The sequence below is a fragment of the Eublepharis macularius genome, chromosome 2 (assembly GCF_028583425.1).
Source record: "Eublepharis macularius isolate TG4126 chromosome 2, MPM_Emac_v1.0, whole genome shotgun sequence".
NCBI lineage: Eukaryota > Metazoa > Chordata > Lepidosauria > Squamata > Eublepharidae > Eublepharis > Eublepharis macularius.
In genome coordinates this window covers 117,555,724-117,571,790 of record NC_072791.1, presented here as the reverse complement: position 1 = coordinate 117,571,790, position 16,067 = coordinate 117,555,724, and the positions used below count along the sequence as shown (strand labels likewise).

Here is a 16,067-nt window from a genome sequence, read left to right as displayed (position 1 = left end):
TTTACTTAAAAGATATCTCTCCTTATTCCAGACTCCTCCTTTAATTAAATTATAGATCTCATTACTCATTTTTAAGGAATATGTAAAAGAGATGATGAGTTTAGGAGCTGGTGTAGTACAACGGCTAAAAGAATAAGCTGTGATCTTAGAGGATGTTGGTTTAAATCTCGTCCAAATACTCACCAGTGGCCTTAAGCAAGCCACTCATCTGTCTTGCAGAGCTGTTGTATGAATTACTGTGATATATACAAGAAGTGCTGCGAATATTGAAGATGTTATACAAGTAAGTTATTTTCCTTGTGGTCTCTGTGCAGTCCTACATATAGATTCTAAGCTAGCAAGTAGAAATTCTAGAAAGTTCTAGCCCAGACAGTAGTACTCAAATCCCCTCTCCCAAGAGAGAGCTTTGCTTCTTTGTACAGGGCTCAAGTGGAGGAGTGGAAACTCTGTTCCTGCTAGCTCCACACTGGCTCCCTGAGAAGTATCTCAGATTTTCTTCTCTCCAGCTTTAGCCATTAAAATGGTTAGTGTGATTTAGTCGACTTCATCATTTCCTTTTTCCCTTTCACATACACCTTTTCCCCATAGGGTAGTTTTTGAAACTCAGGTACCTGAGTTTCACTTTCTGTACAATTTCAATACTGACCTTTTGTTGATTTTTTTTTTAGTGGGCCAGGTTAGGTCTATTACTTCCCATATCAGCTCTGAAGACAAATTATCTTGCATCTGCATAACTTGATCTGGTCCCAGTTTATTACTGAGTTGTCTCTGAAACATATTGTTGGGTAGCAATATCCTTCTCCTATAGAAGACCATAAGCATTACACAAGCTTGGTCAATTTGCTGCAGTTCTGAAAATAAAAGTATACCAATATCTCTTTAGTTATAGTATATGTTCAATCTGATGCTGTATCTCAGTGACCTTAGCAATGCTAACAGTGCTGTTAGAAGTAGCAAAAGATGATGAACCAAGGCTGTTGCTGTTAACTACATACCACAGTTAAATAGTATGTACTAATATCAGAAACAGGATTGCACTTTTCACCTTTACACACCTAGCTCCCATTCATCTTCCAGCAAAACCCTAGCTCAGCTCTGACCTGTGAGGAGGGTCAGAAGTTGAATAAGCTGTATTCATTGTTGTGTCTATGCAGGTGTTGGTATCTTGATATATGTTAAATAGTTTAATACCCCTACCAGGGATAAATTACCCACTTCTCCAGTTCTTGCCTGACTACAAGCACAGTATTCTTAAGACTATCTAGGTGGAAGGTTTTATGTTGGCAGAACAAATCAGTGCCATTAGGTATTCTTGTAAATCTGTGACAATTCATCAGCATACTTCGTCATGCTCTTCTTCCACTCATCATACCTTTATGAAAGCTCATATTTTCAGCTGAGGTGCAAGAGAAGATGCAGACTGTGTGTGAAACCTTGGACTTTTAAACAGTCGTTTATTTTTCTTTACAATAGTCTTGGTCATTATCCATATTATATCAGCTCCCCTCCCCCAGTTCATCTGCTAACTCCACCAGGAAAAACAACAACCATATAACAAGGACCAGTATTGTCCAGGATTCAAGCAGTATGGCAAAATCCAGACTCCATCAAAGACCAAGCATGGTTGTTGAAAGATACAGTTGTCGTATCATACACAACTACCCATTCACTTCCCACACTAGAACCAAACAGTCTCTGCTGACATGGGGTCCATCACTTCAGACTTGAGGATCCTCACCATCATTTGGGTTGAGGTATGTTATCAGCTTCAGTGCTGTTGTTCTGTTGGAACACTTCATATCTAATCTAATAGCAGCTCTGCTCTTCAGGAAGAAGTCCTTTAGAGCCAGTTCTGCCTTCTCAGCAAACAATAGTGAGGTTTTTAAAAAATATACCAGTTGTTTATTTCCCTGGAAAAGAATGAAGAGCTCTATCCTATGCTGGAACTAAGGAGATCAATAAAAATGTTCCATACAAGGTTTGTAAAAGCTTTCCCTGTTGGCATTCTTCTGCTTTTCATGGGTCATACGTTAGACCTTCAGGGTGTATGTATTTGCATATTACTATTAGGCCACAGTACAGAACATACCTCCCTTTCATCTTAGCAACGGATCCATGTTGCTTCACCAAATGACTGGCAGTAAATAGTAGTCCTTTATGGATATTTTTCATATCTTCAGACATATTAGCTTGCTATCTCCCATGTGCAGTACTGTACGGAGACCACAAAGAAGAAACATAGATTGGTTACCTGAAATTGAAGTACTTCATGTGGCCATCTGTGTAGTTGCTCAACTCGCTGTATTCCCTGCTGGTAGCTTTTCCATTGTCACATTGATGGGTTCTATATGCTTTGTTTTGAAGGAATTGTGGGATGGTATTCACCTGCCCCCACAAGGTATGTACAGAGAGGCAAAACTGTCCCTTTGGGGAGGATGTTTGGGGGCAAGGGCTCTAGAACTTTTCAGAGTTGCTTCTATGCCAGTGTAGAACCCATGTGTTACTATACAGATAACCTCTTGAATGGTAGTTACAAGGATGGTAACTGGTCTCTTGGCATTTTAAAATACACAGAGCCTTTGTGGGTAGTTCAGCATACTTGAGAGGCAAGAAGGCAACTTTTGATATAGAAGCTTATGTCCAGTCAGTTTTGCCTTTAAATAGTGACATGAGTGTTAAGATACTGGCTCAAGATTAAATGCTTAAGTTTTGTCAGCATTCTCCATTATAAAATATTAGTTATGTCATTTTGAATGCTAAGTACTTTATACTAGGTATATAACACATACAAGTAATTGAGAGTAGTAGCCTTACTGAGGAGTGTGTGTATGCTGTGATTGTATCAAAGTGAAGAAAATTGCAAAATGTGGTATTCTCAGGAAAAAAGTCTACTTTCAGAAAGTTTCCAACTCATATGGCATATGAAGTGGCCTTATACCATATCAGGTTATTGGTCCATCTAGCTCAGAATTGTGTGGTCTGATTCGTAGTGGTTCTCCAGACTTTTGGACAGGTCTTTCCTAGAACTTGATACCTATGATCCTTTAACTGGAAGTGCCTGGGACTGAACTGGAGATGATCACAGTGCAAAATAAAGGCTCTGCTATAGCCTCTGAAGCAATGCCTGTTGAAATCTCAAGCCATGATGAAATAAGCTTTCCATTGATTAAGGGGACAGTGGTTTAGTGCCCTGAATATCTGGCAGAATTTGCACTGCTTTAGTGTATAATTTTACAATTTTTTAATATACAGAATACACACACTCCTATTTTTTTTAGCAATGGAACTATAACTAATGGCAGGATATCACACTGATTAGCAGTAAAGTACAGAACAATGATTTTGTACAAGTTGGGAGAGCCAAAAGTCTCACTTCTGAGCCAGCTTAATATCTGCAGATCTCACTTAAAGGGGTAGACTGCAGAAGATGGAGAAAGACTGGCTTTATGTAAACTGTGTCAAACTGATGCTGTTCGCTCATGTGCATTGGAGGAAGATATAAGCATTTTGGATTAAGGTTATAAAACTAAAAAATATTACTGTAAGACTCTTAAACTATAAAATATTAATTCTTTAGTCTATTTCTATAAGTTGAGTTTAACTTTCATTTCAACTTTTTACTTTTATCATCTAGTTCCCAAGCAGTTCATAGTACCTGCTTTGAAACTTGGTTTGTCTTCGCTGCTCAAAAATGAACTGCAGCCTGCTAAACATTACCGTAATTTCTTAATTAAAACATTTTTGTTCAAGTTAATATATCAGTTATAGTTTAGTTCTTGAAATGAAGACTCCTATTTAGTAAAACATGGACCATTTCATTTTTTCTGACTTCTACAAACAAGGGTTACTCTAGTATAGATTTGCAATCCAGAATAGTAGTGTAAATTTAAATTTTTTCAAATATAACTTGAACGTATATGTAATCTCAAGTAATTCAAATTTTTGGATTAAAATGTTGTAGTGCAGTATAGTGTTTGATGTATAGTTTATATCAGCCTATGTTGTTTTCAGTTGTTTACTAACATAGGATTAATAATAGGAATTAGAACTAAGAGCTCAGAATAGAGGCGTTACAGTGAGTAGAAAGAACAAAACTAGCACTATATGTGAGATACACTACTTATAATAAACAATATAAATACATTTTAACATGGCTAGTTAATGAAGAAAGTGTAAGAGCAATGTAAGTTTAATTCTGTGAGCAGTACTGTATATTGTGATGTCCATGGAAATCCGTTACATCTACATGGTTATTATCAAAGCTGTTACACAACTTTTCTTTCTTAGAATACCATGTAATATCCACTTTCAAGAGGAATCCTCTCGAACAGGCCTTCAGACGGCCCAATGTAAATCTAACCTCCAATCACCTTTTATATCACTACTGGATTGCTGTAAGCCATAAGGCCCCAGCATTCCTGTATGATATCTACCTCAGGATTACAGGAAGAAGCCCAAGGTAATGGTGACTAGCTCTGTCTTGTGTTTCTCTGGCTTTATGCAAACCCATGTTTACACAGTAATGCATATTAACTAAGTTTTCTTTCTTTTTACTTATGGTTGAATGATCCTTTAAGTAAGAGGAGTATGAATTCAGGTCTTCCATTTCTGGCAACAGAAAAATGGTGTGATCTTCCTATTGTACTAGGTACCTAAATCAAGATGTCCAAGGCAGTTTGAATTCACTGTAAGCTCACACTTTGAACAAGAGCTATTCAAACCATTTGCCCCTTATTTTTCCTACAGAGTGTTACTTAAATTTGGTGTTCAAGAGGAATCCCTTAGAACAAGCAATAAGGCGTCCCAATGTTAAACTCCAGTCTAACCCCCTTATACATCAGTATTGGACAACAGTTGGTCACATACTTCCTGCGTTGTTACACGATGTTGTTCTCAGGTTGACAGGTCAGAAACCGTGGTAAGAAGGAAAGGGCTAACTTTTTTGCTGGAAGGATGGTGGAGGCTTGTTGGTGGTGTAAGATCAATGGCATGAGCTTTTTCCTTAGATTTACTAATAAAATAATCAACAATAACAGTAAAAGAGTTGGATGTTTATGGGATTTAGTGGTTGCTTGAAGTTTGCAGTTATAACAGACCTATCCTGGCAAATTACTAAATCCCTCGAATTATCCTGTTCTAGCACTGTTATTGAAATTATAAGCTGAAGTGCACTGGGAGGGAATACAAAAATGGTGCACATACTTGTGAAGTTTTTATAGATGATGCAGGTTACTTTGATCACATTGTATCTCAGCATCATTCAGCTTATAATTATTCCAGCTACATTTTTAAGCAAGCTATTTGCCCATTTAGCAACTCAACTGAAATTTCACTTTTCCTCTTTTAAAGTTTCAAAATAGCACAAGTTTTACGCTTTCTTTTGCAGAATCAGTTTTTAGATTGTGTGACTACTACCCAGCTTTTGTTCTTTCCACAATAGTGGCGGGGGGGGGGAGAGGTTAGAACAGGAAGCATTATTATTTTTAAAAAGATACTAGGCATATTAGTACCATTGATTTTTCAGAATTCTAGAATGAAACCTGCTGAAAAATGCCAGTGGTGTTAGCATGTCCGATGAGGGATTAGAAATTCATTCTTTCATTATATAAAGGATATTACTTGTACCTTGTTTGATTTAGGCAACTGCCTCTACTTGTATCACAGTGCCAACCAGAAGCAAGAGCAGGTGATAGTTCTCATCTTTGCTGGAGTTTGAGTAACTCTGATTGCTTTTACCTGTTTATATCCAACTTCTTACACTTGTGCTGCTCAGTGCAGTCTTCTTACATTCAGAGGCATGGAACTTCAGCTGTGCTGCTGTCCCAGGTTTGGCAGCTTCCCATACCCTCCTCATTAGAGGATGACTTTTTTACAAAGAAATTCACTTTATATGTTCAAGTGTACTTTTGAAATACCTTGTCAAGTATATAAATTCTGCCTCTTATATAAGTGTCCTATGTAACTACAAGACTGACTAGTATTTCATATTTTTCACACATCTGATTTTATGCTCACTTAACTGATTTGTGTAATTGGAAATCTGTAATTTGTCACCATAGGTTCTTCCAAATATTAGGGAGGGGAAGGGAATATAAAGCACATCAGAGACAGTTTTAAATGAAACAGCAATATTTAACACATTGCAAATATTGAATACAAAGGTGTACGTGTACATAAATGTCTACACTTTTTACCAGCATGTGATTTTATCACTCATATGCCCAGCTGTGATAGTGTACAGATTGCTGCTGTTACTGGAACTTTAATTGCACTAGACGGGGGAACACCTGAGTTGGTCTATAGTATCATTCTTTGCTGAAACAAAAAGGATGTGATTGGCCAGCAGGTGGATCAGGTGAGTGTACTTAAGGTGCAGGTGGTGGTGTAAGGAGTGATTTCAAAGTTAGGCAACTAAGCACAGGATTTGACTAGTTCCTGGTAATAGTAGCTACCAGCAAAGCACTAGGAGAAGTATGTCCAACAGACACATTCATTACTGTTGGTATACAAGCATCTTCTTGTATTATCTTACGATCTTCATGGCCAAGAGTACTGGTGTGCTTCCTCAACACCCGAGTTTCTAAGAGGATTGGTGAGGTGGTACAATGCTGGTTTGGAATTGAATGATTGTCCTGCTCTTTAGAGGATAGTTTAAACTCATCCATTTGCATTCCGTATCTTAAATTTGATACGTATTTCTGTACTTTATTTTAAGCAGGGTAATCTTAGTTGGATCTCCAGGGAATTTGGCTAGCTTTCATTTCGTTAGCCTATTTGACCTTTTAAAAAAGACAGTTCATCCTAACAACTTCAGAAAGTTCTTTGGTTAGTGAGTTGCAGATTGTCTCCGGGCAATCAAATGTGTAGTAAGATAGTATTGTTAAACTCTATATTTAAATAACAGCAGAAAGTAAATGAAATGATAGGTGATAATTTTTATCTTGTAATGTTACCATTTAGCAATGATGGACCTACTTTGCATCTTCTAAATTAAGTTTGATATTTGCAGATCTAAGGGTTGAATGACAGTCCCTGCAGTTACTGTGCATGTACCTATTATGCATAGTAAATATTATGACACATTGGTATGAGTCAAATTCTATATATTTCTATTTTTCTGTCAAGTAGAACAATGTAGGTAGTTAGATTGCTCTTCCGTAAAGAAAAACTAAATAGGAATTGCCTAGAAATCCAATAATGGCCTAACTTCGTAACTACTTGTTGCTGTATTGGTTAGTATTGGATTATGGCCAAGGAGACCTGGGTTCAGATCTTTAGTATGCCATGAAGTTTACTGGGTGATGTCCTTCTCTCATCCCAACCTGCCTCATAACATTGTAAAGGTTAATGGAATAGAGACCATGTATTCTGCCCAATGGCTTGGAGAATTTGTGGCATAAAAATCTTATACAGACTCTTCTTAGCTTGTGGTGAGTGAAAATTATGAACTAGAGACATTTTAGCTGTTAAGTTGTACACTGCTTGGATGTTAAATCCATTACCAAATACACAGGTTACATCTCATATTTTGTGCAACTATCTACAGTATAGGAACACCTGAACTGCAAGCAACTTTCCACTATTAAAATAAGGGGGGAAATAATTGTAATGCCTTCGTTTTTCCTATTGCTTTAATCTAGGCAATTTTAAAATTGTCTTGTAATTGATTATAAAAATATAGCTGGTATAAAAACAGCATGGGTAATTTTTGGGAGATATAGCAACAGTGTTCAGTAGTAATGCAATAATAAGTCATTGCCAATTCTCTACTGAGAATTGTGGTATTGGGACATTTAAAATGACTTTGAAATTGCCTGGTTTGAAGGCTGAAAATGGCGTAGAATGAATGTAGTTTTGTATGACAAAATACTTTGGTGCTCTAAAGCAGTATATGATTCTATTGATAGAAGAGAGAAGAGCACAGCCATTAAATCCTTGTTCATCCACGGTCTTCCTGTGCAGTCCCACATGGGACTGCGCACGCGCAGGCCTGCCGATACCGGAGATTTTTATAGCTCAAAGCCACCAGGGGGCGCTCTCGCCTTCCACCGCGCATGCGCGGCCATTTTCCCGCCTAAATGGACTATAGAAGGCGGAGCGCCCCACACATACCCTCAGTTTCCTTTTCGCCGCCGATAGATGAGGTTTTTGGCTCTTCTACTCGTTCTCGATGTCGGATACTGCTTTGTTCAAACGATGCGTCTCCTGTAATCGAAAGATGACCAGGTCAGACGGCCATTCTAATTGCCTTTATTGCCTCGGGGAAACCCATAATACCCAGGCCTGTAAACATTGCCGTGCCTTTACTCGAAGGCCAGGGCGGAGAGGGCGGACCATTTGCACGCCTCGCTGTGGCAACGTGCTATGTCTGTTGTGGACCCTCCGGCGAAGGCACCTCCATCTGCTGCGCCCGGATCCACTCCTCGGCCGGCCGAAACCGTGAGCTCGAGGACCCCTCGCGCCTTACCTTCCCCGAGTCATTCGGAGTCGAGACCGAGAGATCGCTCGTCCTCCTCGGTTCGGAGCGCGTCGGAACCAGCACCATCGGTTCCGAAGCTCCCTCGGAGCCGACCGCCCTCGACTTCATCTGCTGCACCAGCCTTGGATCGAGCTGCGTCTCGGAGCCGGACACCTTCGGTGTCAAGACCGACGCCTCCACCGTCTCAGGGTGCAGTCGCTTCGGAGACAGCGGGAGAACCATCCGCTCCGTCCGACTCTGACAAGAAGAAGAAGAAGAGAAAACACTCTTCCAAAAGGGACAAGGCGGTTCTGGAGCAGTTACTCTCCTCTCCGCTACCGACCCCTTCGGGTGCGCTCGGTTCCGACCCACCGGAAAAGAGGCGTAAGGATCCCGACCCGGTTCCTGTCTTGACCTCTTCCCAGGAGGACCCGGTTCCGGTAGAGAAACCCCCGACGGGACGTCCGCGATCGACCTCCCATGAATCCAGGTCCATCAGATCGGGTCGGAGTTATCGGAGTGGATCGGGCCGTAGATACAGCCCGTACCCGACTCGGAGCCGATCGAGGGAGCGATACAGCAGTGAGGGCCGGGCGGCCTCATACTACATGGGGGATAGTCCGCTCCGATCGGACCGCTCTTTTCGAAGGGACTCGATGTCTCCTTCCTTTTGGATCCGATCCTATGGCGACTCGCATGGAACACCACACCTTTCTGAGGTTGATTACCATCGGAACCAACCAAGGAGTTATGAGTCCCCTCCTTCGGTTTCACCTGATGCTGAACTTGGCCCAGCGGAAGAACCTTCGCCGACGGACGACTTCAGGGCCTATAATGAATTGCTTCAGCGAATGGCTAAAGCACTGGATTTGGAAACGACCTCTACGGAGTCGAAATTTACTGATAAGATCTACCAGCATATCTACTCGGGTTCCACTCCTTCCGTAGCCTTTCCGCTGATCGATGGTTTTGTGGAGTTGTGGAAGAAGCTCAATGTTAAGCCTGCTTCTATCCCCGCCACTAACCGAAAAGTGGAAGGCCTTTATCGTACAAAGGACGAAAACCATCCGTTCTTGGCTGTCCATCCACCTCCTTCCTCCTTAGTCACTGAGGAGATGCAGGCAAGAGGCAAACAAGGTTCCATGTCGGCTCCTACTGACAAAGACAGTAGAAAGATTGATACTCTGGGGAGGAAATTGTACACCTCTGCTGCTTTTGCCATCAAAGTGGCTAACTATGCGGCTATGATGTCGGCTTACCAGCTCTTCCTGTGGAAGAAAGTGGCTGCTTTCCTTCCCAAACTCCCTGAAGACCAGCGGACCCTCCTGCGTGTCATCCAAGAGGAGGCCACCCGCCTCTCGAGACACCAGATTAATACGAGCAGGAGTTTGTCCGATACGTCTGCACGTTCCTTGCTCTCTGCAGTGGTTTTGCGGCGATTTGCGTGGCTCCGCACGACTGCTCTCCCGCCTGAGACGAGGAACAAAGTAGAGGACTTACCTTTTGAAGGGACGCTCCTTTTTTCTGAGAAGACAGATGAATACCTGTCGAAAAAGAGAACGGATCGTCTCACAGCACGGTCCTATGGCGTTCTGCACCAGGCTCCTCAGCATCCCGCCAGACCTTACTTCAGATCTTCTCAGCGGAGCAGATCATATCGGTACCAGCCTTATCAGGGGTATTCGTATCAGTCTCAGAGGAGTTACCAGAGCCCTCAACAATCCTTTTCCAGGCGCAGACAAGGTCACCGTCCCAAGCCTGGTTCTCAGCATCAACAGGCTAAGGACGCCCCCCACGCCCAGAAGCAATTCTGACAATTACAGGGACCTGAGCCTATGTTTGGGTTCAGGCTACATGCTTACTGGAGGGAGTGGCTGTCCATCGGTTCCGATGTTTGGGTTTCTGATATTGTTCAGTATGGTTATAATGTTGAGTTTGTGAGTTTACCTTACCTGCGTCTCCCTGTCTTTTCTTCCGGACCTCCTCATACGGAGATCTTAACTGAATTGGCCACCCTGATTCAGAAGGGTGCAATTGAAGAGGTGCCCTGTGATCCTGCCCCCTTCGGTTTTTACTCTAACCTGTTTCTGGTGGAAAAGAAAGATGGTGGTCTTCGACCCATTTTAGACCTACGGGCCCTTAATAAACTGATAAAAATTCGAAAATTTAAAATGGTCACTTTGCAAATGGTTCTGACCCTTTTACCTAGACACTCCTGGTTTGCTGTCCTTGATTTGAAGGACGCTTATTTCCATATCTCCATTTTTCCCGAACACAAGAAGTATTTACGTTTTACTTATGATGGTAAAATTTACCAGTACCGGGTTTTACCCTTTGGTTTAGCTACTGCTCCTAGGGTCTTTACGAAATGTATAGCTGTGGTGGTGGCCCATCTGAGGTTACAGGGCTGTCGAATCTTCCCGTACCTGGATGATTGGCTCCTGGTTGGAAGTTCTGCTGATGACGTGTTTACCCAAGTATCCCTGACTTTAGATTTATGTCTTAGGTTAGGTCTTTTCGTTAATCAGAAGAAGTCAAAATTGACCCCAGTACGGTCTGTACAATTTATAGGAGTAGTCTTGGATGGGATCAAGAATGCTGGCTTCCTGCCCTCAGACAGGGCGGCCAGGATTAAGGGCATGGTCCTTCGGCTGCAGCGCTGCCGTTTTCAATCAGCTCATTTTATCCAGACTCTCTTGGGTTGTTTGGCCTCTACTACGGCTGTGGTTCCGTTCGCCAGGCTGTTTATGCGGCCATTACAAATGTGGTTTAATGCCAGTTTTTCTCCCAACTCTGATTCCCAGAACAAACGTTTATCAGTCCCTCGACGGGTGGTGGCCTCGTTAGAATGGTGGCTTGCAGATGCGAATCTATTTAAGGGTGTGGAGTTTGGCTATCGTCAAACTCACTTGTCCGTAACCACTGATGCTTCCCTGTTGGGTTGGGGAGCTCACTGTGAGGGTGCTTATGCTCACGGCACATGGTCTCAGGCCGAACGCTCGGAACATATTAATCTCCTTGAGCTTAGGGCTATTTCAAATGCACTGATCTCCTTTTCAGATACCGTGCGCAACAAATCAGTGCAAGTGTTGACGGACAACACGACTGCAATGTTTTATGTCAACAAACAGGGTGGCACGGCATCGGCGACCCTTTGTACCGAGGCGATGAAGCTGTGGACTTGGGCCATACAGAACTCGGTTTGGCTGAGAGCGGTACACATCCCGGGGGTGGAGAATCTCCAAGCAGATCAGCTGAGCAGACTACACCGGGATGTTCACGAATGGTCTCTTCGGGACAAGTACCTCGTTCCGATCTTCTCGATGTGGGGTTTCCCGGAACTGGACCTCTTTGCCACACTGGACAATCGCAAGGCCCATCGCTATTGCTCCAGGGGGGGTCTAGGCCCCGGGTCCGATGGGGATGCATTTCAAGTCGAGTGGTCGGGTCCTCTGTGTTATGCATTTCCCCCATTCCCCCTGTTGGCCAGGGTTCTGAGCAAAATCCAAGGGGAGGGGGCGACGGTCATACTGATAGCCCCTTTTTGGCCGAGACAACCTTGGTTTCACACTCTCCTTCGATTGCAGTCGCAGTTGATCAGATTGCCACTCGTTCCAGACCTTCTGTCCTGGCACGGGGTTTTGCATCACGACATTCAACGACTCAAACTGACAGCGTGGCTGATAATTCACAATCGGGGTTTTCTGAAGCTGTAGCTCATGTTTTATTGAATGCTAGACGCCTTTCCACGAGACAGTCCTATGCGTTCAAATGGGAACGTTTTTCTGGGTGGTGCCGCAGCCGGAATCTGGACCCTTTCTCTTCCTCTTTGCCTGAGGTTTTGGAATTCCTTTGGGAGATTAAATTAGGGGGTTTGGCCAATAGTTCTGTTAAAGTATATTTGGCAGCAATTTCGGCATTCCATCCTCCTATAGACAAGAAATCAGTCTTCTCCCACTACACTTCGAAATTGTTTCTCTGAGGACTGAATAATTTGTACCCCCCTGTTCGGGCTATTGTCCCTCAGTGGTCTTTACCGCTAGTCTTGACTAGATTGATGTCTAAACCTTTTGAACCTCTAGCTACCTGTCCTTTACGCTACCTTACTTTGAAGGTGGCTTTCTTGGTGGCGATTACTTCAGCCAGAAGGGTGGGGGAATTGGCTGCGCTTTCGTCAGAACCCCCCTATTTGAAGTTTCATGCGGACAAGGTGGTCTTACGGACTAAAGTTGACTTTTTACCTAAGGTGGTGTCTCAGTTTCATTTGTCTCAGGACATTGCCTTACCTGTTTTTTTCCCGATGCAGTCTTCTGATGCGGAGAGGGCCCTCCATTCGTTGGACGTGCACAGGGCTCTTCTCTTTTACTTGGATCGTACCAAGCCTTTTCGTTTGGATTCTAATTTGTTTGTCTGTTTTGCAGGACAAAAGAGGGGAAAGAAAGCGACATCTCAGTCTATTGCGAGATGGGTTGTTCAAACAGTTTTAACATGTTATGATTCTGCTCATTTACCTTGTCCTTTGGAGGTGCATGCCCATTCCACTAGGTCCTTGGCGTCATCTGCGGCTCTGCTGAGAGGTGTTCCTCTGCATGACATCTGTAGAGCGGCGACGTGGGCTTCAGCGGATACCTTTATCAAGCATTATGCGCTGGACGTCCTGGACCGGAAGGAGACTGCAGTGGGCACCGCAGTGTTGCATTCTATTTTTGAGTGACTTTACTGTGGCACCTCCACCCAGGTATTAAGCTTTATAATCTCCCATGTGGGACTGCAGAGGAAGACCGTGGATGAAAAACAGGTTTCGCTTACCGTAACTGTTGTTCATCTAGGTCTTCCGTGCAGGCACACATGCCCTCCCTCCTTCCCCGCTGTATGGTGAAAATTGAGAGTAGTACGGCGGCGAAAGGGGAACTGAGGGTATGTGTGGGGCGCTCCGCCTTCTATAGTCCATTTAGGCGGGAAAATGGCCGCGCATGCGCGGTGGAAGGCGAGAGCGCCCCCTGGTGGCTTTGAGCTATAAAAATCTCCGGTATCGGCAGGCCTGCGCGTGCGCAGTCCCATGTGTGCCTGCACGGAAGACCTAGATGAACAACAGTTACGGTAAGCGAAACCTGTTTTTCCTTTGCCTTTCAGGGTTCATACTATATCAATTGTGATGTAAGAAAGTTTCTGTATTAGATAATCAAGGCTTATAACATCAAGTTCAGTAGAAAAGCATAACTAAAAGTCTGTTTACTGACTCCGCTACTGCTGGTCTTCCCTGCCCTCCTGCATTCAAAGACAAACGTTATGTTATTCTAGGGTGCTTGCTCCATTTGTTAATGCAGGATTACATTGAGGCCCAATATGCCTGGCCAGTACTCTGTGTTAATGGACAGTGCAGCATAGAATACTTACAAGTACAGCATAGAATACTCCCCAAAAAGTCTGTAACCTGCATAAGTTCTGCAGTAGTCAAATTGATATAGAAAAAGATCTGTGAAGGTACACTGTTTATTTTGTGCAGTTTGCTTCCTGTAGTGTGTCATTTTGGACATCAGAGGAAGCCTATAAAGAGGTTCGAAAGGTAGGAAGAAGTTTCCTTGTGAAGGTAATCTCTTACTCATATAAGAAATGTTTGATAGTAAACCATATCAAGCAAGAAAACATTTTAACAGCAGGAGAAAAGAGCAAGAGTCCAGTAGCACCTATAAGACTAACCACATTTGTGATAGGGTATGAGCTTTTGTGAGCCACAGCTTACTTCTTCAGATGCAGCTACAATGTGAGTCCATCTGTCCTTATATCTTGGAGAGTGGAGTGATTACAGAAGCTGAATGATAATAGCCAGTGAATGACAATAGCAGGTATGATTGAATACGGTGGGGTATGCAGAAGGTTAGTGGGTGTGGAAAAATTAGCAATGGTAACGAGACAGGAAGTCAATGTCTCAATTCAATCCAGGTGGATGCATTCTCTTGAGCTTCATTTATCAGTTGCAATTCAGCAGTCTCTAATCTCCCTTTGAAATTCCTCTGCAGGATAACTGCTACTTTTAGGTCAGCAACTGAATATCCTGGAAGGTTAAAATGTTCCACCACTGGTTTTTGAATGTTGTTGTTTCTGATGTTGGGCTTACGTCCATTATTTCTTTGTTAAAGAGACTGGCCAGTTTGTCCAATGTAGGGAGTGGAGAGGCATTGCTGACATGTCATGGCATAAATCACATTGGAGGTATGAGCAGGAGTAGGGACCCCAGATGGTATGGCTGATGTTGTTGGGTCCACTGGTGGTGTTGCTCAGCTCTATATGAAAGCAAAGTTGGCATTTTGGTTTGTTGCAGGCTTTGGTACCAGAGTCCATGTTAGTGTTAAGTAGTTTATCATTGTGGGTGAGTAGTTGTTTCATGTTAGCAGGCTATCTGTAAGCAAGAAAAGGTCAGCCCCCCAGTGCCTGTGTGAGGAAAGTATCACAATCCAGCATGGGTTGTAGGTAGATGTTTCAGAAAGAAGGACTCCATGTGAACTCCCCCTGAGGGTTGCAACCCCACAGTAGACCTATACATAGAATGTTTCTGTTGCTGAGCCCAAGTTGAAATAATAAACAAACCACCACCGCTCAAGATCCAATCTCAGCTGCACAGAGAAGAATGCCATAAGCAGCCTGAGAAACAATCCAGACATTATAATAAAGCAAGCTGACAAGGGAGGAGCCATTGTCATAATGGACAAGACAGACTACATACGAGAAGCTGAATGACAGCTCTCCAACACCAATTTCTACAAGCTGCTATCCTCAGATCCCACACATGAATACTAGTGGGAACTCAGCAAAATCATGAAGAAAGTCCCAACATATACAGGAACACATGTATATACCCCAGGAACCTTGACCAGACACCTTCTACCACCTGCCAAAGATACACAAACCTAGCAACTCTGAACATTCCATTGTCTCGAGCATAGGCACCATTATAGAAGGATTTATGGACTCCATCCTAAAACTGTACGTCGAACACCCCCAGCTATGTCCGTGATACCACAGACTTCCTGAGGAAACTGTAGTCCATCGACCTTCTCCCAGAAAACGGCATTCTAGCCATCATGGATGTTGAGTCATTGTACACCAACATCCCCCATCAGGATGGACTACAAGCCATTAGAAACATCATCCCAGACAAGACTACAGCAGATCTTGCCACTGAACTCTGCATGTTTGTTCTCACCCATAACTACTTCAGGTTTGGTGAGAACCTATACCTCTAAATCAGTAGCACAGCCATGGGCACCCGCAACATTTGCCAACATGGGTATGCCAACATGGGATGCCAACATTTTCATGGTGGACCTAGTACAGCGTTTTCTGAATGCCTACACATTGGCAGCTCTCCTTTACTTGAGATTCATTGATAACATTTTTATTGTCTGAACCCATAGCAAAGAATCCCTCGAGAGATTTCACCAGGCTTTCCACAACTTCCACCCCACTATAAAACCAACAATCACTCTACGCAGGAAATAAACTTCCTGGACACCACAATACAGATATTGTACTGGCCTGCAGATTCCCAATACTGGTGCTGGGAGGCGGATTGGGCTCCAATACCCAGTCCAAGGCTGAGACTCTAGGG

The 16,067-nt window shown here is 43.2% G+C and overlaps 1 protein-coding gene across 7 annotated transcripts in view; it reads left to right on the top strand.

Annotated features, from left to right (window-relative positions):
- The window catches only part of FAR1 (fatty acyl-CoA reductase 1), a 103,311-nt gene that overhangs the window by 70,891 nt on the left and 16,353 nt on the right, over window positions 1-16,067 (top strand). For 5 of the 7 annotated variants that reach the window (XM_054970688.1, XM_054970690.1, XM_054970686.1 and 2 more), the window contains one exon: window positions 4,288-4,459. In XM_054970688.1, the coding sequence (XP_054826663.1) occupies window positions 4,288-4,459 (172 nt within the window). Of the gene's footprint in view, window positions 1-4,287; window positions 4,460-4,746; window positions 4,919-16,067 lie in introns of all 7 variants that reach the window. The other 2 variants (XM_054970691.1, XM_054970687.1) reach the window with 1 other exon arrangement.